At 36.4% G+C, this 25289-nt stretch overlaps 1 protein-coding gene across 1 annotated transcript; it reads left to right on the top strand.

Annotated features, from left to right (window-relative positions):
* The first annotated feature begins 1381 nt into the window (after positions 1–1381).
* LOC113319120 lies at positions 1382–5688 on the top strand. Its single transcript, XM_026567398.1, has 9 exons — positions 1382–1695; positions 1856–1954; positions 2058–2494; positions 2833–3025; positions 3279–3449; positions 3606–3706; positions 3872–3940; positions 4042–4082; positions 4838–5688. The coding sequence occupies exons 1-9, from the start codon at positions 1528–1530 to the stop codon at positions 4933–4935; spliced, it is 1377 nt and encodes a 458-aa protein (XP_026423183.1). The 5' UTR covers positions 1382–1527; the 3' UTR covers positions 4936–5688.
* The last annotated feature ends 19601 nt before the right edge of the window (positions 5689–25289 follow it).

A 25289-nucleotide genomic window follows, 5' to 3' on the forward strand; every position in this document is an offset into this window, starting at 1 on the left:
TTCTGAAATTCAAACAACAATTATTCGGCACAAAACTAAAACTACCATACAAGCCGATCCTACGCACATGCAAAATTTCTGAAATTCACAAAACATATTCGGCACAAAACTAACACCATCGAATAAGCCAATCCTAAATATAAGTCTCTGTGTCACTAAGTTCGGCTCAAAACGGATTTCAGATATACGCCGAGCCGTTCATATGCACTTTCAGGGTTCAGTTTCAAGAACAGCTCGGCGCACATCTAAGATTTGTTTTGCGCCGAACCATACCCTGTAACCGCCGTAGAAACATGATTTTGACGAATTAAATCAATCAAACCAATCAAAAACATCAAATACGAGATGGGTTTGTAAAACTAACCTTCTTATTCTCATTTCTGGAGTTGGTTCTTCTTCAATCTCTTCTTCCGGTTGATTTTGAGTTTCTTCTTCACTTTCTAAATCTTCTTCTTCTTCTTCTTCAATGGGTTGTTCAATCGCTCGATTAGAACGAGATACTGGCTTACGGCGAACCATTATATAGGTGAGTTTAATCGTCGACTAAATTTTCACGAATCGACGATTAAATTTCGGCGATGATACGATGAAAAAAAGAGGAGAAGGTGGGTTCGGCTGTGGAGGATGAGGAGGAAGAAGAAGGGGTTGAAACTGATTTTAGGTTTATGATTATGGATTTTTGTATTAGGGTTAGGGATAGATTAGTAGTAATTTAAAGGATTTAAGGGCATATAGGTAATTGAACCACCCCATAGGGTACCCCTTATAAGGTCACCCAAGTTAGGACTAGTTCTTTGTATGCCTTGAAAGTTTTTGGTATGCCCAATATCATGGTTCATATAAAAGGGCATGTATGTCTTTTAATAACTCGGGGCCTAGATTTAAACTTCTTTTAATTAAGGGCCTCATATTATGGGTTATCCATGGATTAGTCCTTAGCCTAGGTTTCCCTTTGACAATCCACCCTTTGCTCTCTCTAACCTTTGAAGCAGCTGAGCAAAAATCGGCGAAGTTTCTACCTTGTTTGAATTGAACTCCTAAATAGATCGGTGGGTTATGAGTTGGTGGGATTTGGAATGTATCTGCTAGTCAGGATTGGGCATGTTGTGGGTGCGTGGGTGGTGAATGAGGGTGGATTTGTGTTTGTTGATGACCTGACCAACCGAAGTGGAGTAGGAGTTAAGAATTTGTTGTACATTGTCACACATAATTTGATCTGCTGAGCTGAGCATGTGATGAGTACCTATATCTTTATGGTTAGTGGAGAAAAGCCATCAATTCAGATTTGTCACAAAATAGAGATTAAATGATCCCCTATATTTATAGGTGTTTCGAAGAAGGAAACTCTCTTTTTCTCGCATGCCTGAATAGTGGGGTTTTAGAGTGTAGAACCCCTATAGTACGGGGTTTACAATATTTTTCACTTTCGGTTTTCACTTATCTTTTTAGGCTAAAAAAAGCGCGGGAGGCATCCTTCGATTCCTTCCTAACCAGAAAAAACCCTAACAAGTTTATTGGGGAAGTAGAATGGGTTGGTCACATCCAGAGATTCCTCTCGAAGATTTACTAAAACTGATTAAAGGGTTTATAGATATAATGATTTTAGGTTCTGGTTATCAATCTTCTGGTTCTATTGCTACTTGGGATTCTCATAACATCCAGAAATGTATACAATGGGGTATTTTCTATGAAAATGTAAGTACTACTCAAAATTATTAGTTTGAATAAAACATTTCGATAATTAGTCGCTAGATAAAACTTGATCACATTTGATTTGATTATGTGTTAATTGTTCTGAGGGTACTTGACCTAGACTTGACTCTGTTGACTTGTTTGATATGAGTATAATCTTCAGGTATTTAAGGGGTTAGAAAGTACAGATGATTATACAGGCTCAGTAAGGGAACTTGATGCAGCTCTACTCGAAATGACATCTAATCCTTATTTTCCCCAGGTTTACTGAAACTCATATCTATGTTTTCTTTTTAGTACGAAAAAATGTAGTCTTTTTTTTTTTTTTTTTTTGCTTACTGATCGGAATTACTATGATCTTCTAGGGAATTAGACATCTATCATCTGCAACTCTAATGAAAGGGAGAGACTTAATAATGAGACTTCTAATTCAGACGTTGCCCCTAAGAGATGTACATTTTACTGCTTTACTGACGGCAACTGTTGAATTGGAACTTGATAACCTTAAAAGAGCGGAATATGATTTTCTTAATGTTTACTTTGAGAAGTTGTTGCTGCACAGTACATATTATAATACTCGAGCACCTCAGTCTGTTTCAAATGTTAAGGTGCAGCGCAATTGCAGCAATGATCCTTCGGAATTTGTAATTCAAGAGATCTTAGAGAGGGAAAATTCAGTGTCTCGTGTACTGTCAGTTGAAACTGGGTTGACTATTCTATCAAAGAGTCTAACATGTGGAGAATTAGTCGGGAAGGAGAGTACTTTATTGGAAATGCAATCACAGGATGGCACTTCTCTTGTGTAAGTATGTATATGTCTGCTTTGTGTAATATGTAGTAGTACCTTTTACTTTGTTTGATTTTTGTGAAATGTAGTACCTTCTCGTTGCTGCCTTTCTTATAAAACAGCATTGCTTTATTCAAGTTATTGAATCCAAATGCATAAATAGATATAGTTTGATTACTTTGTTAAAATTATATTGTTTTTCACCGTCTGGTTCATCAAATATATCTAATTACCCTGTAACCCAATTACAGGGAATTTCAATTACTTTGAGCCAAATATGCATAAAGGTGTACTACTATCCTAACCAATCATTTTCATGTGAACTTAATGATATGGTTTTTACTTGCAAACAGGAGCAAAGAGCAGTTGGCTGAATTTGAGTTATGGAATAAGTGGAGATCAAGGGGCCTTTCCTATCTGCTTGACGAAAGGACTATTAAATTGGTGTCAGGTGCTAAGTTAATATTTTCGTCCCCTGAAGTTCAATGGATTCAGGTGTTTGAACGATTGGACACTTCCAATGGTGATGAATTGCTTGAAATAATAGTAAGTTGGTTCGACTATTTCCTAGAGATGCAATTATCTTTAAGAATTGACACTAATAATCCAGAATAAATCAATAAAGTTTTCTCTAGAATGTGCAACCAAACACCTGTGAACAGTTTACAGATCATTAAGATTTGTTTTGGGAATAGAAGTTGTACTTGGTAGGAGAAAATATCTGCCAGATACACCCGTTACCCTTTTGAAATCAGAATCATGTACAATAAGACTAATACTGATGCTTAAATTGTAACAGGAGCTCTGTTTGTTAGGTTACATTTCCAGCAGCTGGAATCATCTAATCGAACACGTCATGTCAGTTTCTTATGACATTTGTTCCAAATCAATAAACTACCATGAAATGTTCAACCTACTGCAAGAGAGATCTCAATTTCCTCACTCTAAAGAAGAAACAAGGAATTCAAAGGTATTTCTTACTACAACTTTTCATACATTAGAATCTTTACATTCTAGTTTCATATTTTGAGTTTACGAGTTCTCATCCATGCTCCTTACATTTGTAAGTTAGTTGGGTGTTCTTAGAATTTTGTGATTTCTGTTTGTCTCGGAATGCTCGTAATAGGAAAATGACATTCTTGAATATTTGGCGGTGTTAATGAGGAGTCAATCTCACGCGTTTTGGAAATTATCACCAATTCTTCCAGCAATTGCAATTCCTATCTGGTATGTAATCGTATCACTTCAGTTAATATCATTTGTAAGAGTAAATAACCCATGTATAGTGAGGCAACTTCTTAACAGATACTCACCTTACTGTGCCTGCATATTAGGCACATATATGTGCCTATTGCATGCATTTGCACTAACTCCAAAAACATTTCTACGCAGGTCACCCTTATTCAAATTGTACTTAACTGGGATAGGGGCAATGTTCAAAGGAAATCTTTACAAAACAAGGTTATTCCCATAAACCATATAACCTTTTTCTTCTAGTAAGAATGAATGCTTTGGGATAACATTTCTATTCTTTGCTATGCCTGGGATGATCTTCCCTGCAGGTGCTGCAGCTGCACACGAGAGGTGAAGGAGCACGAGGACTGTAAGTTAATCCTAATGAAGCAATACTGATTCTGAGAGTCAGTTGTCATATTAAGGAAATATTTTGGAATCATTTGTATGAATGAATTGAATATTCAGAGAAATGGAACTTTGGAACCCAAATCCGTAAGAAAAGACTGACACCAGGACCCGTAATCCTGATTCTAGTGAGCTGGAAAACCAGAAATAGCTTATTTACTAGGTTTTAGTGCTGGATAGATCCATAACTTAATTGACACCCATATATCAATGCAAATATGGCCTGGAAAGACATCAGCCCATATTATGTCATTTTCATATCAACTCCGTTGAACTTGTTAACCAATTATGGTAATAAACTCAAAGGTTCATTTGATTTATTAAGATATCCGAACTAGAAAACAACTAGCATATTTTGCTGCCAAATGGGGTCTCTGTTTATCGCTACTGAGGGGTGTTTAGAGTTTTGGTTGATCTAGGCTGCTCCTAACTGTTACCCAGCCAGGCTCGTGTTTGATGCAAATTAAGATGGCAACTAGGCGGCCCAAGTTTCTTTTCATTTCCGATTAACCTTTTGCATCTACCTACTCCAAGAAAAGACTAATTAAACAGATGTCATTACATTGTTTAAGATAATTCAGTGTTACCATATTCTAATCTAGAAGAGAGAAAAAAACAATTGTTTTATAAAATGTGCATGTAGCATGCATAGTTCAGTTTTTTTTTTGATGTTTCTCTGTCTTTATGTTGGATATGTTATGTTTCATATATCTCCAGGTGACCTTGCTGAAAGGATTTGGTGTCTCGTCGTTTTCAATATCCATGGTTCACATCAAAGAGCCATTACTAGTTGCAATCTTGACTCATTAGGGTAAGAAGCCTTTTGAACAACCACGAGGACTGACTGTGAGACACTGGTGGTGTGACTATTGATTTAGTGGTAGGCCAGACCTCTTCAAAAGCTACTTCAGGGTTAAGGAACTCGGATAAAAACAACTCTCGAGTGCTTCAGGAAAGGCGAGGAAGTTTGGAATGACAGGAGGCTTATTAGGCATGGGTATTGAAGACGCTGGTTCTAGAACAGGAGCTGTCTTTATGCACTTGGTACGAGACTCCATCTGGCAAGAACCCATTGAATTAGGACATTAAAGCAGACGTAGCATTGGCGGTAATCTTAGAGGTGGAATACACAGCCATGACCCTTGCATTGATCAGGACATTTAAGCTCCAGCTGTTTGGAACAAAGTCAAAGAATCGTATACTTTTTTTTTGAAGATAAGGTAGATATATAGAAATAAAACAGAGTCTGCTAATCATTTTATTCTGTCTCGTTTGAGACAGGCTCCAAATAAGCTATCCTAATTCTTTTTTGAAGATAAGGTAGATATATAGAAATAAAACAGAGTCTGCTATCATTTTATTCTGTCTCGTTTGAGACAGACTCCAAATGAGCTATCCTAACAATGGCTGAATTTGACGGATTAGCTTCTTCAGGTGACATTGTTACTTGAAGTACTAGCATTGTATGCTTTTACAGAGTCGTATGTAATCCTAGGAATTAAAAATGAACCTAAGTCTTCCAAGATAGATCTGTAGTTGAAATTCTTCCTTTCTTTGCTAATAAATCAGCTGCCCCATTTGCTTTTCTATTGATTTGCTAATTCCATTACTTCATCTAAGATTGCTATGCATTGCCACTGGATGAACTTCTCTTCCCCTACACATACAGAATTGTGGATAAGTTATCCCCTTCAATGACCAGATTTGCAATTTTTCTTGATATGTCCCATTTTATTGCCTGTAGCAAAGCTACATTTTTTGCTGATGCTGCTCTCAAGATTCCCATAATGATACAAAAACCAGCATTAGTAAGTGCAGAAATCCAAGATACATCACAGTTTGTATTATTAGTATGTACATCAGGTGTTTTCCAAATATTATCTCTATGAATAGTTTTTATTATTGATTGTTGTTTTGAGAAATCAGTGTTAGGATGCCAGTGAGCATAATGTTGTCATGTACCTAGGTGTACATAACATGTTTGGATAGATAAATTGAGGTAAACCTCTCTTAATCTCGGAGGATCAAGCCTTCTGATTCACAAATTGAGGTAAACCTCTCTTAATCCTGGAGGATCAAGCCTTCTGGTTCGTAAGGAATGCAGCCTGAAGAACAAATGTTCTATCTGGATTAATAATTTGATAAACCTAACTATTACAGGACTTTCAGCTTATAAAGCTAGACCTTACTCTTAAATCCAACGGCTACAATGCCACCGGATGTTTACATCTAACTCACTCATTACAATGATAAGGACACCCACTCTTAAGTTAAATACTACCACCAACTACTTATACTAAATACTGACACTAACAGGATATGAGGCACTCCCCTCTCATACACGGTACAAGACAAATATCCCCGATTTTTCATAATTTATCATCTGACCCAAACCCTTACTGAACATCTCTAGGATTGTCAATAATCTTCTACAATCCTTTTTCCTAGCTCTAGTGAAAATGAGACAATCGTCCGCAAACAGAATGTGGGACATCGTTAGAGAATTCTTGGGAAAACATACCTCATTTATCCGTTTTCTTTTTTCGACTTAAATGATCACTCTAGATAGACTTTCCATGCAAATTATGAAGATGTAAGGAGATATAGGGTCCCCTTGTCATGTTCCTTTACTGGGTTTGAAAAATCCCGTTGGAGAACCATTGGTCAGGACCGCACTGGTTGTTGTACTGATACATTGCATACTTAGCCCAATCCACTTCTCACAAAAGCTCACTTTTCCCATTACTCCTTCCAAAAAACTTCATTCAACTCTATCGAAAGCCTTAGACATATCCAGTTTTAGCCCTAAATAACCTGTTTTAGTTCTCATTATGTGAACAACCTCATGAGCTATGACAATATTGTCAGAAATTTGTCTACCAAGGATAAAAGCCGATTGATAAGGGGAGATGAATTTATCAAGAAAGGGATTTATTCTGTTTGCAAGCAATTTAGAGATTATTTTGTAGATAATGTTGCATAAGGAGATTGCTTTGTAGTATGCTAGGGACTCTGGGAATTCTTTCTTTGGTATTAGAGTTATGAATATTGCATTGAGTTCTTTTAATAGATGTTTTGATTCAAAGAATTGTGTCACCATCTTAATAATATCATCTTTTAGAAGGTGCCAATTCTTTTGGTAAAAGCCCGCTGGGGAGTCATCCGGGGCTGGAGATTTATTTGGGTGCATACAAAAAAAATGAGTTCTATCTCTAGCTCCGTTGGAGTGATCAAAAGTTTTACATTGTCCATCTATGTTATGCTTTTCGGGATGAGATTTAGGATTTCGTCCTGGATCACTGGTTGGTGGATGAAGCCATTTTGTTGAAGTATTTATAAAAAGTATTCATAATATCCACTCTATTATGGCACCATTCCCCATGAAAAAACGGGGTCTAACAACCTCACCCAATATTTCGCTTAGCAATCTGTATGGACTAACTCCAATATACTTTTAAGAGAATCACTAGACAATCAGACTCAATCTTAATAAAAAAGTATATCAAAGAGTTATATCTCAATTTCTCGATTCAATCCTCACTCAAACAAATAGAAATATGCGAGCCTGATTGAATACAATAGAAATAACTTGAACGGTACCAAAGACCAATGTTCAAGGATCAATCAATTTTAATCAACAACCAAAGGTTGGATTTACCAATTGGTCGATTCAACGCACAACCTGTGGTATTTAAATTATATAAAAAAATATAATGCGGAAAAGAAATAATACAGACACCAGAAGTTTTGTTAACGAGGAAACCGCAAATGCAGAAAAAACCCGAGACCTAGTCCAGATTGAACACCACACTGTATTAAGCCGCTACAGACACTAGCATAATACAAACTAACTTCGGTCTGGACTGTAGTTGAACCCCTATCAATGTCACACTGATTCAAGGTACACTTGTGCTCCTTACGTCTCTGATCCAAGCAGGATACTACGCACTTGATTCCCTTAGCTGATCTCACCCACAACTAAGAGTTTTTACGACCCAAAGTCGAAGACTTTAATAAACAAATTTGTCTCACACAGAAAAGTCTATAGGAATAGATAAATCTGTCTCCCACACAAATACCTCTGGGTTTTGTTCCGTCTTTTGATAAATGAAGGTGAACAGGAACCAATTGATATACCAGACTTATATTCCCGAAGAACAGCCTAGAAATATCAATCACCTCACAATAATCTTAATCGACTAGCGAAACAAGATATTGTGGAATCACAAACGATGAGAAGAAGGTGTTTGTGACTACTTTTTTTATCTTTCTTATCGGAGGTATAAATCTCAAGCCAATATTACGATTGCACTCAATCACGATAGAAACAACAAGATCAGATCATGCAACTGCAAAGAAATAGTTGGGTCTGGCTTCACAATCCCAATGAAGTCTTTAAGTCGTTAACCTACATGGTCTCGATATAAACCTAAGGTCTAAAGGAGATTCGACTCTAGCTTATACAACTAGTATCACACAGGAGGTGTGGGGATTAGGTTTCCTAGTTGTTAGAGTTCTTTTTTATATAGTCTCCAAATCAGGGTTTGCAATCTAAGTTATACCTTGGTAACAAAACATTCAATATTCACCGTTATATGAAAACCTTATTAGATTTAAGCTAATATCTTTCAACCGTTATATCGAACTTAGCTTGTTATACACAAATGAAATGTAACTTCATTTTGGTTTGAGTAACCATACCTAAACGTGTACACCTAGTTGGTTCAACAATAGTTAACCAATGGTTAGCCATATGAGCACTTTCATATCAACCTTATTCATCTTCACCATAACTAGTTCAAATAACTCAAATGAACTAGTTAGAGAGTTGTTCAATTTCTTAGATCTCATAGAAGTATAAAAGACACAATCGAAGCAAAATCGGTTTTGATTCATTCGAATCGATTTATGAACATTATAGCCACGGTTTGCAAAGATTGCATTCCTTAATATATATAAATGTTTTAATTCATGAACAAGCCGATTTTAGAAAGTAACCTACCTAAGTATGCGAACAGGTACGCGTACTTAAGTAATCAGATTGAGTTTTTTTTCAATTCCAAACTCCAGCAGAAATTTACGGACGTGAACTTTCCGCCAGTACGCGTACGGGTACGCATACTGTCCCGGATTTCCAACAACCGCCAGTATGCGTACGAGTACGCATACTTTGGGTTCCCGGTTTTGGACTTTTACACAAATGTGAAAACACACTATGCTTATATCCAAAGATGGTTACATGTTCTAAACTCTCATTTCAATCATTGAAACATTCTTAGAGGATGTTATATAGTTGTTATTCACAAACTATTTTTCATCAAAGAGATTTTCAAGATATTGAAATAATCAACATGACTTTCGTCACGAGTAAAGATGAACTTGTCCAAAGCGAAAGCTTACCAACACATATTTCGAGAAATAGGTAAGCGAGATAAAATCGGATCGAAATAGCAAATATGTATCATCGAAGTCGATATAGAAATACGACTTTTGTCTCAAGATAGGAGATATAATAGATAGACTTTTGAGTAATAGATAAGTTCAAGTCTCCACATACCTTTTTGTCGATGAAGTTCCACCAGTTCCTTGAGTAGTTCTTCGTCTTTGCATGATGAATGCCGTGGAGTCTAGATCTCAACTACACTTACTATCCTAGTCCAAGACTTAGCTATAAGTAGACTAGAAAATCAAGAATTATAGTTTTGGAAACTAAACTTGAAAAACAAGCTTGAGATATAAACGCTTGCGAGTTCGACCGAGCAGTGCGTTAACAATCTCCCCCTTTGTCAATTTTAATGACAAAACTATCAATACATATGGAATACAAAATAAATAAACTTTGCAGCTTCTCATCCACATGCTTGATCTTCTTGGTTCTTCAACATTACACGAAATATTCGTCACTTCCAAGTACTCCAATGATTCCAAAGATATTTAATTCAGCATCACCGTTGTTGAAGATCCATAGCCATAACAATGAGAAAACAATAGCTCTCAATCATTGTTACACAGTGTCATAGTATTATTACACAACATCAAAGTTCAATTGTATCACAACTTTGACAACAATACTATGGTGATATGTATCACTCCCCCTTAGTCAATACTTCATCTCATATGAAAACCACTCCCCCTTACATAATGATCCGAAAACCATATGTATTTGTAGTGTGAACTACACATTAATTCTCCCCCTTTTTGTCAATAAAACTGGCAAAGGTACGAAAACTAGTGGGATCCTAATGAAATTTCCATAGAGACACTTCATGACCAAAAGAAAGCACGTATCAACCTTTTTAGATGCAATCATATAGTCGAAACTAAATGCATTCATCAAGGAGTTTATAAAGATACAAGATAACCCCTATAATATTCCACAACCGCACTCCCCACAAAGATTTGGAAATTAAGCACAAGTTCAATTAAGAACTCTCCCCCATAAAATGTCATTGGCGAAAGAACAACAATAGCGACCTTACTTTCACAAGAAAAGAAGGATTTCTTTGGACATTAACAAATCACATGAACATGAATTTGTATCCAAAAATCTCAATTAAATTAACCACAAGAGAACCTATGATTAATTTAATTGGAAATGCTCACATAAGCGAACTTACGGAGCCGTACAGTATTTACATAAAGAATATGGATCAAGGAAGATCAATACTGCGGAATAAACAAAGACTCATTCTATTCTTCATCACTATTTGCAAAATGACATATAATAGACTTAATCTTTGTAAATAAAAGCTCATCATATCTTCCATCAATATTTTCATAATGACATAATAGGCTTATCTTTTGTTTGTCAAAAGTTTATTCAATCTTTTATCAATATTTGCATATCGACATATGAAAGACTTAACTTTTGACCATGTATGGGACAATCATAGTTCACGGACGCAAACACATATATCCCATAACAAGTTGCAATATATAAAACCATAAAGATTAATACTGCAAAATCATCTTCCAAATAAACTTTAGAATTTAAACAAATAAATCTAAAAACATTGCAAGATGAAAATGTTGGACATAGCTATGTGTACTCACAATAATGGCTATTCCAAACTCTAGTTATCCTTCTTAAAAAACAAGAATAAATTCTCATAAGAAGTTTCCTAGACATTGAGACCTCTGAAAAATTCTTTATCGTCCCCGAACTCCTTGTCGTCAACAACCATTGGAACATACGGTTCATGAAGATATGAGTCAATTCCGTCAAACCTTCTAGGCTGATGATGTCGAACCAGGACCTTCTGCATTTCAAGAGTTCTCAGAACAAAAGCCTTTATTTGTTGAATCTCCTTCCTTGTTTCCTTCAACTCTTCAAGAACATCAGAAAACTTCTGAGAATTTGAAGGAACAACTCTTGGATTCCTCACATTCCTTCTTTTTCTTTTCAAAGTTGGAGGTAACGGAGATTTTTCTTTTTCCTTCATGATTTATGGCATAAGAATCATATTAACATCTTTTCCATCAGAAGACATGATGCTTTGAGTATCCATATGAGTACGGGTTTGTGAGAGGAATTCACAATTTAAACTCAACAAGTAGTCTTAAGATAAAAAGAGTTTCAGAGAAGGAAAAAGGAATGTAGGGTTACGAAACCTTTAAACACAGGTTCGTGCACGCACAACTCACAACCCTAAGAAGGGTAGACTTGTCGAGAATAACCCTCTTTTATTGATTGAGCAGGGAAGTCCTTTCCAATACCAATTAGATATGAAAGAATTCCAAACTTGCAAAACCCAACAATGCTAAGAAAAGAAATAAAAAACAAAAAAAAAATCTTTTCCTAAAGCCTGAGGTGTGCATAATCTTGTCTCTTTTGATCAGGCACATGAGACAAGATGCACCAAACAACACAATCAAGTTGTGCTGCGGTAAATGATGTGTATCGTAGGTACACAAATTAATTCACTTATCTTCTACTTTAATAATGATTAATATATCAGCAAATAAGATTCGTTCCCACGAGAGCAGGGAGTTTTAGTTGTTGAAAGCGTCACAAAAGGGGGGTTTTGTTTTTAGCTTTTGAAAACAAAATAAATAAGAAAGTAAATGAAATTTAGTTTTAAACAATAAAGAGAAGTTATGATCAAGGAATCCTTCTTCGTTACTAAATATTCATTAAATTAATATTTTCATCTATTTTTCATTCATCACAGATTATTATCAACCGTAGGATAACAACTAGATCAGTGTTAACCCCAAAATTCCTTAAATCACTGGACACGAAAGTTCTCGACTACCAGATTCTATTCAACGAACCACCAAGTGGTAGATCACTCAAGGTGTAATCCAACCGAACGCTTTAGGCTTTGTAAATTATAGGTTGATCATAGTAGTTAGACGCTTAATTAGATCAAGGTCTACTTTCTAGGGTTGTTTTTACTCGCAATCACTCCATAGAATCCCTTTGCAAGGTCTCACGATTTCTACTTGTGTAAGAGTTATTTGACGAAAACTTATCTCCTAACTCAATACTAGCATTAGATTAATTAATAAAACGATTTAGTTGGCCATCCAAACAATTTTAAAATTAATCTTAAACAATAATTGTAGTAAAAACACACAAAAATCATGTGAAGAACTCAAAATAGGTTTTTATAAGAATTTAAATCATATTTAGAACTTAGAATTCATCCCTAATTAATTAACAATTAGCTAGACATAATGGAGTTTGTAGAAAGCAAACTGCAATTGTGGAAGAGTTTTAACTGCTGTCGCTACTGTAGGATCAGAATTTCGCGACAACGAAAATTATGTAGTTGATCAAGAGTGTAGGATCAACTACATAATGTAGGATCAGAATTTCACTCTGGACTTGTCAAGTTGATCCTATAGGATCCCTTTTACCTATAGAATTTCCAAAATGTAGTTGCAGGAAATCCTACAACACACCCCTTGTATTATCATGACTATAATTTCTATATCTAAACTTATTTGATATGAAAATAAAGATAAAGATAATGAAAATAGAAAATAAGACACAAGAGTTACGTGGTTCGATCAATTTGATCTACATCCACGGGGTTAGGTTTCACTATGATCATTGAATTACATATGAATTACATTGAGACTTCATTAATGAGTATTTGGAGCTCTCTCCCTCTCTCTGGTTTTTGGGTAAGAATAAAAAGATAATAATAGTACAAGTTACTTTTCTTTCTCCTACCTTTCTCTTTATATAGGACGCTACCTAGTGGATGACAACTCATATACAGCTACGATTTTCCCTAATTTTGGATCTGGCTTGCGATGATATCGCAAGCTTACAAATGTTAATTTCAAAGATCTTCTAATCTTCACAAAGTTATTACATTTTTCTTATGTTTAAGCTAATATCACCTATTGTGTCGTTTCTCAAAGTGCTCTGCGACATTTTTGTAATGCGTTGTTAAGAATTTCGCGAGCGTATCGTTGTCGCGAAATTCTGATCCTACATCTTGCCTCTTTTTTCTTGAATATTGCTTGAAGTGCGATCTTCAGGAAAAAAATCCATTGTTGTAGTTGTTGGAGAGAGATACGTGTTGTCGGAGTAGTCTTTGATCTTTGTTGATGAAGGAACGAGCGAAAGAATACTGGACTTGAAAAGTACGTACTTTCCTTTATTCTTTGGTGAAGTTCCGGAACGTTGATGTAGGATCAACGAAAATTATTACTACTCAAAATTATGTAGTTGCAGGAAATCCTACCCTACACCCCTCATAAGATTTCATTAACATTCAGCTCATTTTTGGATTAACAATCTTAATCTTATTGATGAATCTTTGAACAATCTTACAAGAAAAGATAAAGGAATCAAGAATAACGACTGCTCTATATTTTCTCTCTCCTATTTACTTGCTTCTCACTCAGAAAAGATCTCTCCCTTTCCATTACAACTGAACGGCTATTTATAGGGAATTACATAGTGGATGACAGCTAATCTGTCCTTTATTTTCGGATATGACTTGCGACATTCTCGCAACCTTATAAATATCAATCTCGCAAACTTCCTTATTTTCGCAGGATCGTCACACTTTTCTCATGATTTGGATTATGTCGTTTATTATATCGTTTCTGAAGTTGTTCTGCGACACTGTCGTGTTGTGTTGTTAATATTTTCGCTGAGGCATTATTGATGCGAGATTCTGATCCTACATCTTGCCTCTTCTCATATCTTCTCTGCGAAGTAGAGAACGATGTGAGAAATACCGCAGCTATCCATCACTTAATATTCTGCATTTATCACACGTATCTTTTCTCCCATATGTTTCTTGACACGTCTTCTATAACCGCTGCTTTTCAACCGCTCACGTCTTTTCTCATTAATTGTGTTTATCTTCTATAAAACCTCCTCTATATATACTCTTCTTACTCTCCCTTTTCTTCTTTTTTACTCTCTGTTTCATCTTCTCTGCAACTTCATCATTTTCTCCGTAAATTCCTCTGCTGTAATTTTTCTTCTATCTTCCTTCTTCGATCTTCTTAATTCTTCGTCCATTCCCATACTCTATATTTAGATATGCCTCCAAGTGTTCAAAAACATGAGAAAACCTTAAAGGATGTTCAAAAAGATCTTGCCGAGAAAGGTTTCACACTTTCTACCATTCCTGGTGAAAGTGCCAAGTCAATTCTTTCTATCAAACTTTTCTCTGATCAACATTGTGATGAACAATCAATCATAGTTTCACTGGGTCAAATTCTCACAGGTCTCCCCATTCCTCTTTATGACCCATATATTCCTCTGCTCTATGAAATTCTCGCTCACTCGGGATTTTCGCGAGCTATCTTCCAATTGAGTGGGGATTGCATCCGTCTGATCTTGGAGTTTGCTAATCGCGGTGCTGGTAAAGGATCTCTTTATCCTAAAGAGATTAGGGATCCTAAATTTGCAGACTTGGAGATAGTCGCTGAGAAGTACACAGTAGCGAATTTCTTCGAAAATTATGAACTAATATCTATGAAGAAGGAGAATACTCGCTGGGGTGTTCGCTTGAAAAGGAAGGATGTTATTGCTGAAGATAAAATGCTCATGCATGATATTGATTGGAACTCTGGAATAAATAAAACCCCTCGCCAATCCAAAGATGATAAATGGTGTGTCTTCCCCTTGATGCTGAAAGAACCCTATATTGCTGGTTCTAATGTCATTCATGCGAATCTCACCGCTTACCGACCCTGGGTATTCTCTTGGCCTGATAAAGTGAAAGAGGTATATTTCTTCCAATTTCGCCCACTTTATGTTTCTCTATTTATCTTTACTCTTGTGTTCGCTGATTCTTGCGACATTCTACAGATCCAGAAACTGAAAGATAGCTACCGCAGGACTGGGAAAGCCAATACCTTACTAGCTCTTCGCTCATACACAGATGAGGTAAGAAATATTCTTTCATGATTTTAAACAATATATTGTTGCCTCTATTTTTTATCTTCATTTATGTGTGAAGGTTACTGCTGAAGTAGAAGAATCCACCAAAGTTGCGATGGCTGGTGATAAGGGTAAAGATATTATTCGCAAAGGAAAATCATTTGCATCCTCTTCAAAGAAAAGAAAGAGAGAGAATTCTCCTCCTACTTCAAATGTTCATTTCCCTGATGGTTCTAAAGATGATGAAGACAACAAAGATGATGATGACAACTCTGCTGTGAATAAAGATTCTCCACCTGAATCCTCCATGGCACAGTTATCTGGTATCTTCTCTGATTCTTGGAAAGGGATGGGAGATAATTGCCTCGCCAGTATATGTAAAGCTCTCGCAACTATTTGCGATACTCCTTTATTAAGGAAAAAATGGAAGTTTAAGTGGAAGATTTTCATGTTCAGGAGAAAGCAAGAGGAATTTTGTGAAGAAACAAAGGAAAGACGAAGAAAAGATAAGAGGCAGATGCTGCAATTTCTATCACAAACAGAAATTCGCACAGATGTTTCAAGGCTGAGCGAACAATAAATAAGTCACGGGTTCGAATTCGCAGAGACACATATTTTTCATTTTCTTCTCATTTGCATGGGAGAATAAAAGAATAAGGAAAAAATTTATGCGTTAATTTCGCAGAGAGGTCCTTGTACAATTGGTTCAGAGAGCAGTATGTGCGTTTGTGGTCGCAGGTTCGAATTCGCCTGCGAACATAGTTTTTTTTTTTTTTACAGAGAGCGAAAAAATGAATAATTTCGCAATATTGTTTCATTATTTGGCAAACAAGAGGCTTCACAATTGGTCATGTGCGAAGTTTATGAGCTCATTGTCGCATGTTCGATTCCCACCTTACGCGTGCCTTTTTCGCATATTTATATTTAAGCTATTAAGGGTGAAGATGAGGATAACGGTTTACAATTGTTTATTTATTTCGCACAACAGAGTTGTCACAGATGGTTCAGTGTGATACTTCTCAAGGAGAATGTCATGGGATCAATTCTTGCCACTCGCATATTTGTTTTTGATTATTTCGCATGAGAGAGTTCGCACAGAAAAGAGTTGATGATTATTTCGCACAGAAGAGAGTTGATGATAATTTCGCAGATATATTTCGCAAAGAAGAAGCTTGCACAGTTGGTCAGGAGGCATGAATGCAAGCAGCAGGTCGGGGGATCAATTCTTGCTTCTCACATGTTTATTTTTGTTATACGAAATTTATACAGAATTGCCTCTCACACAGTTGGAATTTGATTACTTCGCAAGACCTTTGATTATTTCGCAAGAGAGGCTTAGCACAGTTGGTATGGTGCGAGAAAATCCAAGAAGCAGGTCGAGGGTTCAAGTCTCACTTCTCATACTTCTTTTTGCTGCGCGAAATTCATACATTTCAAGGCATTTATTCACTTCTCTGACAACAATAGCGACTCACATGAAAGATAAGTACCACCTCCTTGAACATTTTACTTTATACTAAGAACGAATAAAAAGGTTTTTGATTTGATTTACAAAAAGCGATTCAATCGCACGATTAAAAAGATTTCAATATTTCAAAGATTATAAAGATTACTAAGATTTCAAGATTACAAAGACTTCAAAATTACAGAGATTTCGAGATTTCAAAATTACAGAAAACTGAGAAAATTCAATTTATATGTTTCTCTAGAATATTTCTTTTGCAGAGAATAAAAATATTTTTGATTTGATTTACAAAACGCGATAAAATCGCAGAATTACAAATATTTCACAACTACAAATATTTCAGAGTTACCATGTATTAGAATTTCTCTTGTATATTTATTTTGATTCAAATGATATGATATTATGAGAATAAAAGAATGAATGAAAGAGATGACAGAAATGAAAGAATGAATGAAAGAGATGACAGAAATGAAAAGATAAATGAGAGAATAAAGAAACACGAAAATTTCGCAGAAACAAAAAGAGAAAGAGGCGAACCTTTATGGCGTACACCCTAGTTCGCGAATACAATTTCGCAAGAGGCAAATATAAGACCTAAAGTACGTCATATAAGGGGGTACCTGTTGCATGGCTCAGGGAAAGGTTACAACCCCCTGGAACCTGAGTCATGGAGATTTGGGGTCAATAAAGCCCATCCGGGAGAGGCACCTTGGATTCTCATCTTAAGCTTATGACTTAGGTTGGGCGACTAAGGTAATAAGGACTCTCCCAAGGAGTGCAGAATCTGATCAAGGCGCCGAGGTACACGGTTGAGTCAAGAGTGCCAAAGGCTTTTGGAGCGTACCTTGCCATTCTTGACAAGTCTTGGCTTATACTGCACTCGTCCCGAAGAAAACCCCACTTAGGGTGCAGCCTCATAACCATAAGCCCTATAGGCAAAAGGGATAAGAGGCTGCGAAAAAAACTGGTTGTTGTTCAGACTGGATGGGAGGACCTAACCTTGTATGGTAGAAGTACGCCTCCTTGAAGGGGAAACCAGGGGGAGATAAGGGCGGCACCCTCCATTAGGGAGATGATAAGTGTCTTAAGACGCAAATGTCATGAGGATTTTTACTCGCAAGGGTATTAAGGCTTGTCATATTTGTGCAACAATCCTGAAGAGGCAATAATACTAGAGAAAAAGATAAGACGAGATCAATGGGTCATTACATGAAAGTGTAAAGACTTCCTGCGATTTCGTCGCAAGACGGCAATGTCATGGGGCTTTATTTTCGCAAGAATATTTAGGCCTGTCATATTGCCGCAACAATCCTGAAGAGGCAATAATACAAAAGAAAAAGTTAAGGCAAGATCAATGGGTTTTTGCATGAAAGTGCAAAGACGTCCTGCGATTTTGTCGCAATGACAAGAGGTGGCAAAATAAGACCTTTAACTAGGAAGGCAAAATAAGACCACATAAGAAGATGAATAAGAAAATAAGCTTGCGAAAATGATTATATGTAAGCAAATAAGCTTGCGAATATGTATACGGAAATGAAACTGAGGCAGTGAAAATGCCGCAGACTTGATACTATGATCATACTGTTATGAGATACTAATAGTGCATGAAAGAGGAAAGATGAAACACAAGTAAGAACTTGTGAGGAACAATAACTACACGAAGAGGAATGCATACACTAAAGAAAAAGCCATAGAAATGGAGAATGGAGGGAATTTAAAGCTAAATCAATTTTAGCGTGCAAAATGAGCTAAGTAACACAAACATTAGCTATACATTGCAATAGATAAGCATTCTCATCATACACGCATCATACTCGCATCATAAAAGCATTGCATAAGCATTTCATAGCATAAACATCGCATACACATTTCATAACATAATCATCACATAAGCATTATATTCGCACAAGTACTTTAAAAAACTGTATGGAATAATATTACAGAATTTCGCAATAATATCGCAGAATTTAGCGGAATTATTCAGGATTACTCAGAATTTCACAGGATTATTCATAATTTCGCAAGATTATTTAGAACTTCGTAGAATGATTCAGAACTTCGCAGAATGATTCAAAATTTCGTAGAATGTGTCAGAATTTCGCAGAATGTGATTATTTCGAATGATGTGATTATCTCGCTCAATTATTTCGCACAATTATAAGCAACTTGAAGAGATTATACTATCGCGTGAGCACAAAACATGAGACAGAGGCAAGATAAGAATGAAGAAATAATTCGCACATTCAACATTTTCTCAAGGATTCTACCCTCATAGATAAAGAACATAGACAACTATGGATTACCAAGAAAACAATTTATGTTCTTTATCTTCTCGGCAAGAATCACCAAAAATGGAGTAATAATTTCGCATGAATAGAGGCAATACTTATTATTTTCATTCAAGGACGGATACTTCTTATATTTCGAGGATTGAATACTTCTTATACTTCATGCTTCTTATACTTCATCAAGGATACTTCATACTTCACATACTTCAAAAGATGATACTTCTTATTTACTTCGCAACATTCTGGAACTTCACAAAAGAATAGAGGCAAGTACGTACTTTTCAAGTCCAGTATTCTTTCGCTCGTTCCTTCATCAACAAAGATCAAATACTACTCCAACAACACGTATCTCTCTCCAACAACTACAACAATGGATTTTTTCCTGAAGATCGCTCTTCAAGCAATATTCAAGAAAAAAGAGGCAAGATGTAGGATCAGAATTTCGCGACAACGATACGCTCGCGAAATTCTTAACAACGCATTACAAAAATGTCGCAAAGCACTTTGAGAAACGACACAATAGGTGATATTAGCTTAAACATAAGAAAAATGTAATAACTTTGTGAAGATTAGAAGATCTGCGAAATTAACATTTGTAAGCTTGCGATATCATCGCAAGCTAGATCCCAAATTAGGGGAAATTTTAGTTATATATGAGCTGTCATCCACTATGTAAATACCTATATAAAGAGAAAGGAAATAGAGAGAAAGAGAGATAATCAAAAAAGAACGAGAGAGAGAGGGCAGAATTTGTATTATTATCTTCTTCTTCCTTCTTCAACCAAGAGCTCCAAATACTCATTAATGGAGTCTCAATTGTAATCCATATGTAATTACAAACAATCATAGTGAAGATCCCTAACCCCGTGGATGTAGATCAAATTGATCGAACCACGTAAACCTTGTGTCTCTTTACAATTTTAGCATTCTTATCATCATTTTTATGTTTAGATCTACAAATTATTACAAGGGGTGTGTTGTAGGATTTCCTGCAACTACAGCTACAGTTGCAGAAGATCTTCAGCTCTGTCGCCTCTGTTGCAGGAACCTTTCATCTACTGATGCATGTAAAGAAATCTGCTTCTGTTCTTCTTTGAGTACTTCTATCGAACAATTTCTTTGAGTCTTGCTATATCAGTGGATGAAAATTTGGTTCTTCAATAGCAGCGAGCGCAAAATCCAATTCATTTATAGGAGATGAGTTCTGCTGGTTATTCGACCCTCTATTTATAGCTTTTTGTAACTAAAATTTTGAATCTGATAAACACCCAGCTTGATGGTTTTCCAAAAGTTGTTGTAATAGTGGTAAATAATAGGTTCTTTTCAGACTTGTGAAGGAAAGAATTTTTAGATTTAAATAAATATTGCAAATTTGATTCAAAAAGTGATGTCAAGATTTTGGAGAAACTGGGGCTAAGGGTTCCACTATTCTATCAATTCCAAAGTGATATTATTATTATTATGCAATTTCCCATTTAAGTGATTCTAATTATTGCAAAAATAGATTTTATAAAAGCGCAATTGTAAGTTGAAAGCATGGAATATCAAGAACTCAAAGTTAAGCATATACCATCAATTAAAATAACAATTGCTTAATAAAAATCATTGGAAAAACTCTTTTGTTCTAGGCAAAAAATCATAATTTAAATTGCATAAATTATTTAAAATAGAAATTACCACTTTTTCATTGTCAGAATAGCTTCCTCCGTCGCCCCAGAGGATGGGTTTAGCTCCTCATATCAATCATGGTCTCAAAAGATTGGTCTATGGCTCAAAAGATGATAAAAAGAGTGAAAAGGTATGAAACTGTGAGTTTGTAACAGTTATAATTGTTACCAAACTCGCTGTAACGGAAGAACGAAAGTGAACTATTGCAAACTTTATTAATTGTTGGAATAATTGTTACAAAACTGTTACAAAGAGTTTGGATTTGAAAGTTTAGGCCACGGTTTCTGCGACTGTTTTCAACTATCGAGTTCACTATTCACCTTCTTCCCCGACTGCAACTTGGCAGTTTCTCTGTAAATTTTTTTCTTTGTTTCTGAGCTTCCCTAAACCTCCCTAAGTCTCGACAGACCCTCTCTGAGTTCCCAACACCCCATATATACTCCACAGGGCCAAAATATCTCGCCATAACTTCATATAATCTTCCATTATTCTTCACTGTCTGTTTAGGAAATAATTTAAATATTTGATTTCTCCACGAGTTTTGAAGCTGCCAAATTACTATATTTATCTCCTTCACACTCCAGATGGTTGTTAGAGTCATCCTAACATACGCAAACTCATTCCAACTCATGCAAATCCCGTGACAGTCTCCATACAATGACGTGCTCCCTGTTTTGCTCCAAAATTTGATTCAGCCAATTCTGGCCCGAGATAACACCTGAAATAGCTTAATATGGTTATATCACATCTTTCCACAAAGTTTCAGCGATTGAATCGCACAAAATCACGTCCAAAAATCGATCGAAACATCTGCCAGTTGAAGAAGAAAATTTCCCGCCAAAATGAAAATTCAAAATTTTGAAGATGGTGCCCCCTATTCGATCCTGGGGTGCGAATATCATCTGCCTTTTTGGGGTGACCTGGGTTGCCCCTTAGTAATTGAGTGCCTCTTAACCAATGATGAGAGTCTGAATAACAAATGTCCTTCGGGGGTGCTCCGTGCAACTTTTCGAGCCGAATTTTCCAACAATAATTATTTTCCAAAAATACCTACAAACACACAAAACACCATAATAAGGACGAAAACAAGTACTAACAATACGAAACATTCAGGACAAATTAGACACATAAATGCGTCTATCAAATACCCCCAAACTTATTATTTGCTAGTCCTCGAGCAAAAATAAAAAATAAAACCGATTTAATCTCGGGAGGGTTTACCAGAGGTGTACCCACAAAACCATTACTCCAGACCCTAGCTATCTATGTCGAACCTTGGAAGGCACTAAAGAATTTCCTTGGTTGGCTTACAATCACTGACTACAGGAGGAAGTACCCTGATGCGAAATTCCAATTGATGTACACGAGTTTACACTCAAGCATACTAAAATTCATATAAAGTGACAGAGCTATACTCAGATAGTTGCACTATGGACATCATATTCGGAGTCAAACTAATCATATGGATAGAAAAAAGAGATGGAAATAGAAAAATGTAGATGGTTTTGATGTTAACCAAATGATCGATGTTTCACATATCTGTCTGAAGGCCACTGCCAGAATGGACCTATCCTAATGGACTGAGATACCGGTCTTACTAATATCAACACAACTGGCATATACAAAGGAACCATTGGTCAATAACTTAAATCTAGATCAACAAACATGCAAATACAAGGGAACCAGCAGTTGACTACACAGAACAATAACCTTTTTTTTTAACTTAACGGCATGAATAGATCTTTTTGATCCAAGCGCATGCTTCTTGTCAGCAGATTACACGATAGTTCCCACGGGTCCTGCATTCCACGCTTGCTTAGGCGACGGAAACAGGGAGAACACACGCATATTGCTATCCAAGTGTTAATACTTATTCCGATTGGTCTAACTGGTCCGTTTTTTGTTTTTTTTAGTAACTCAGTCACTCTAATTCACCCTAGCAGTGGTAACAACCTGAATCGTGTGCCCCACCTAATCACTTAGAGAAACATAGTTTAAAATGAAAAAATAAAATAAAAAAAAGAAATGAAAAGGACTCAACGAGATATGGTGCAACTATCATGTTATTTCTAACACCTGAGCTCTGTGATTTTATGAATAGACTCTATATATGTTTCCATCTAATCAGATTGGTTCCTCAACTCCTACAACCAAGATGCTTCCATCCAGTTAGATTAGTTAGTGCCATCCTGAATACGCATAAATCTCTAGGCTCTGGAGCGTCTTTATTTATTGCAACTAAAAGATTTTCCCATACCCCCAAACTTAAATCTAACATTGTCCTCAATGTTTCCAATGATAACATTAACAGCATGAACGAGGAGAAATTGTTACCACTTGAAGCAAAAAGGGTTGAGGAAAGATATTACCGTGTTGCGTGAGATTGGGTTACCTCCCAAGAAGTTCTAAGTTTAAAGTCTTCAGCCAGACATCAAATACCTCAAAAAGGATCTTCACCTTCCAAAGTCATATACCAATAGCCGAAAAAGTTGTGGGTCCATAATACCAAATAGAGCTAACACCAATATGAGACAACTGCACTGGTTCATAAAAATGAACAGAAGGATCACATCCTCATCTAAGGTTTCTTTCAAGACAACCGGATCTATCCAGAGCCTCCAGTTGGGCTTCATAAGAGTGTCTAGAAAAATAGATTCATCCGAAAAACGGGTTTCTAATATATGGATTTCTTCCTGAACGATATCAGGCGGATCATGTTGTGGAGTCTGAATAGACTCAAGCGATACCTCAGATGCACTAGGCTTGAGTCCCAAGTTAGGGACTTCTACTGGGGATAATTGACAATCTCTACCCCCAAATTTAGGGTAATCACTATTCTCCGTAAGACCTTTAACTATGGCTTGAATTTCCGGATCCGGAGAGTATTTAAAATACTCTAGAGCTTATTCTAGTTCACTACCCCCAAACTTAGAGTTTTGGGTGTCTCTAGATAAACTAGTCACAATATTCCTAATTTCTAGACCATCTGGTTCCTGAAAAAGGTCAATTGCTTTCGCTGAGTTATAATCAGGTGGTTCATCCTCAAAATTCTTTTGAGGTATACTAGCTATAGGACTTATATGTTTCATATCCTCTATGTTCATCCCTAGAGTTTCCTTATTGTGTTGAAGCACGGTTACAGGCCTAATCTCATGATCACTATCCAAATCGGAAGTTATATGCAAAATATCAGATGGGCCTACAAATGCATAATTGGGGTCCAACTTAGGAGGATATTTAGGCTCTTCGAAATAAGGGCTTAAGGTAGATTCGGTAGCTAGTAATGGTTCAAAACTATATTTCCATCTATCGGTATCTAACATAGGAATGGAATCCAACAGAGCATTTACTTGTTCAATGTTGCTATCATCGTCGAAATACATGCTAAAACGGGCTAGAAAACTCTCTAATGTATCTTCCGATTCGGTGTTTGGTACAGACTTCGGAACTAAGGTTCCTATCATGTTGATCTCTTCAATGCACGTGTCATCTAACTCAGAATGTATCTCATTGACATTAAAAATATTCAACTCAATAGTCATATTACCAAAAGATAGATTCATAATACCATTTCGACAGTTTATGATCGCATTAGACGTGGCTAAAAACGGGCGACCTAAAATCACTGGTATTTGGTTCTATGGGTCAGGGACAGGTTGGGTATCTAGGATAATAAAATCCACTGGATAAATAAACTTGTCAACCTCTATGAGAACATCCTCGATCACACTACGAGGAACTTTAACGGACCTATCAGCTAACTGAAGTGTTACCTGGGTAGGTTTCATCTCACCAAGTCCTAGCTTAAGGTACACATGGTACGGAAGTAAGTTCACACTGGCTCCTAAGTCAAGCAACGCTTTCTCAACACGGTATTTACCTATTCTACAAGCAATGGTAGGGGACCCTGGGTCTTTATACTTAGGAGTAGTGGTATTCTGAATAATAGAACTCACATGACTAGCTATGAAGGCTTTCTTCTGGACACTGAGCTTACGCTTTCGCGTACACAAGTCCTTAAGGAACTTGGCATAAGAGGGAATCTTCCTAATTGCATCTAGTAGTGGAAGGTTGATAGTTACCTTCTTAAAAACCTCCAATATATCATTAAAGTTGGACTCCCTCTTAGTCGGAACTAGCAGCTGGGGGAACGGGGCTCTGGGAACAAATCCGGGCTCATCAGGACCCTCATTGGTCTTTTTAGAGACTCTATCAGTCTCCTCATTTTCTGGCTCAGAAGGATGAACTACAACATGTTCACTATCAGGCATGGCAACCTTATTGTCAACTTTCTTTCCACTCCTAAGGGTTGTAATAGAGTTCACATGATTGTACGATTTCTCTGCTTTAGAATTGGGTTGAGTTTGACTAGGAAACTTACCTTTTTCC

This window comes from Papaver somniferum, chromosome 10, assembly GCF_003573695.1.
Source record: "Papaver somniferum cultivar HN1 chromosome 10, ASM357369v1, whole genome shotgun sequence".
Lineage (NCBI taxonomy): Eukaryota > Viridiplantae > Streptophyta > Magnoliopsida > Ranunculales > Papaveraceae > Papaver > Papaver somniferum.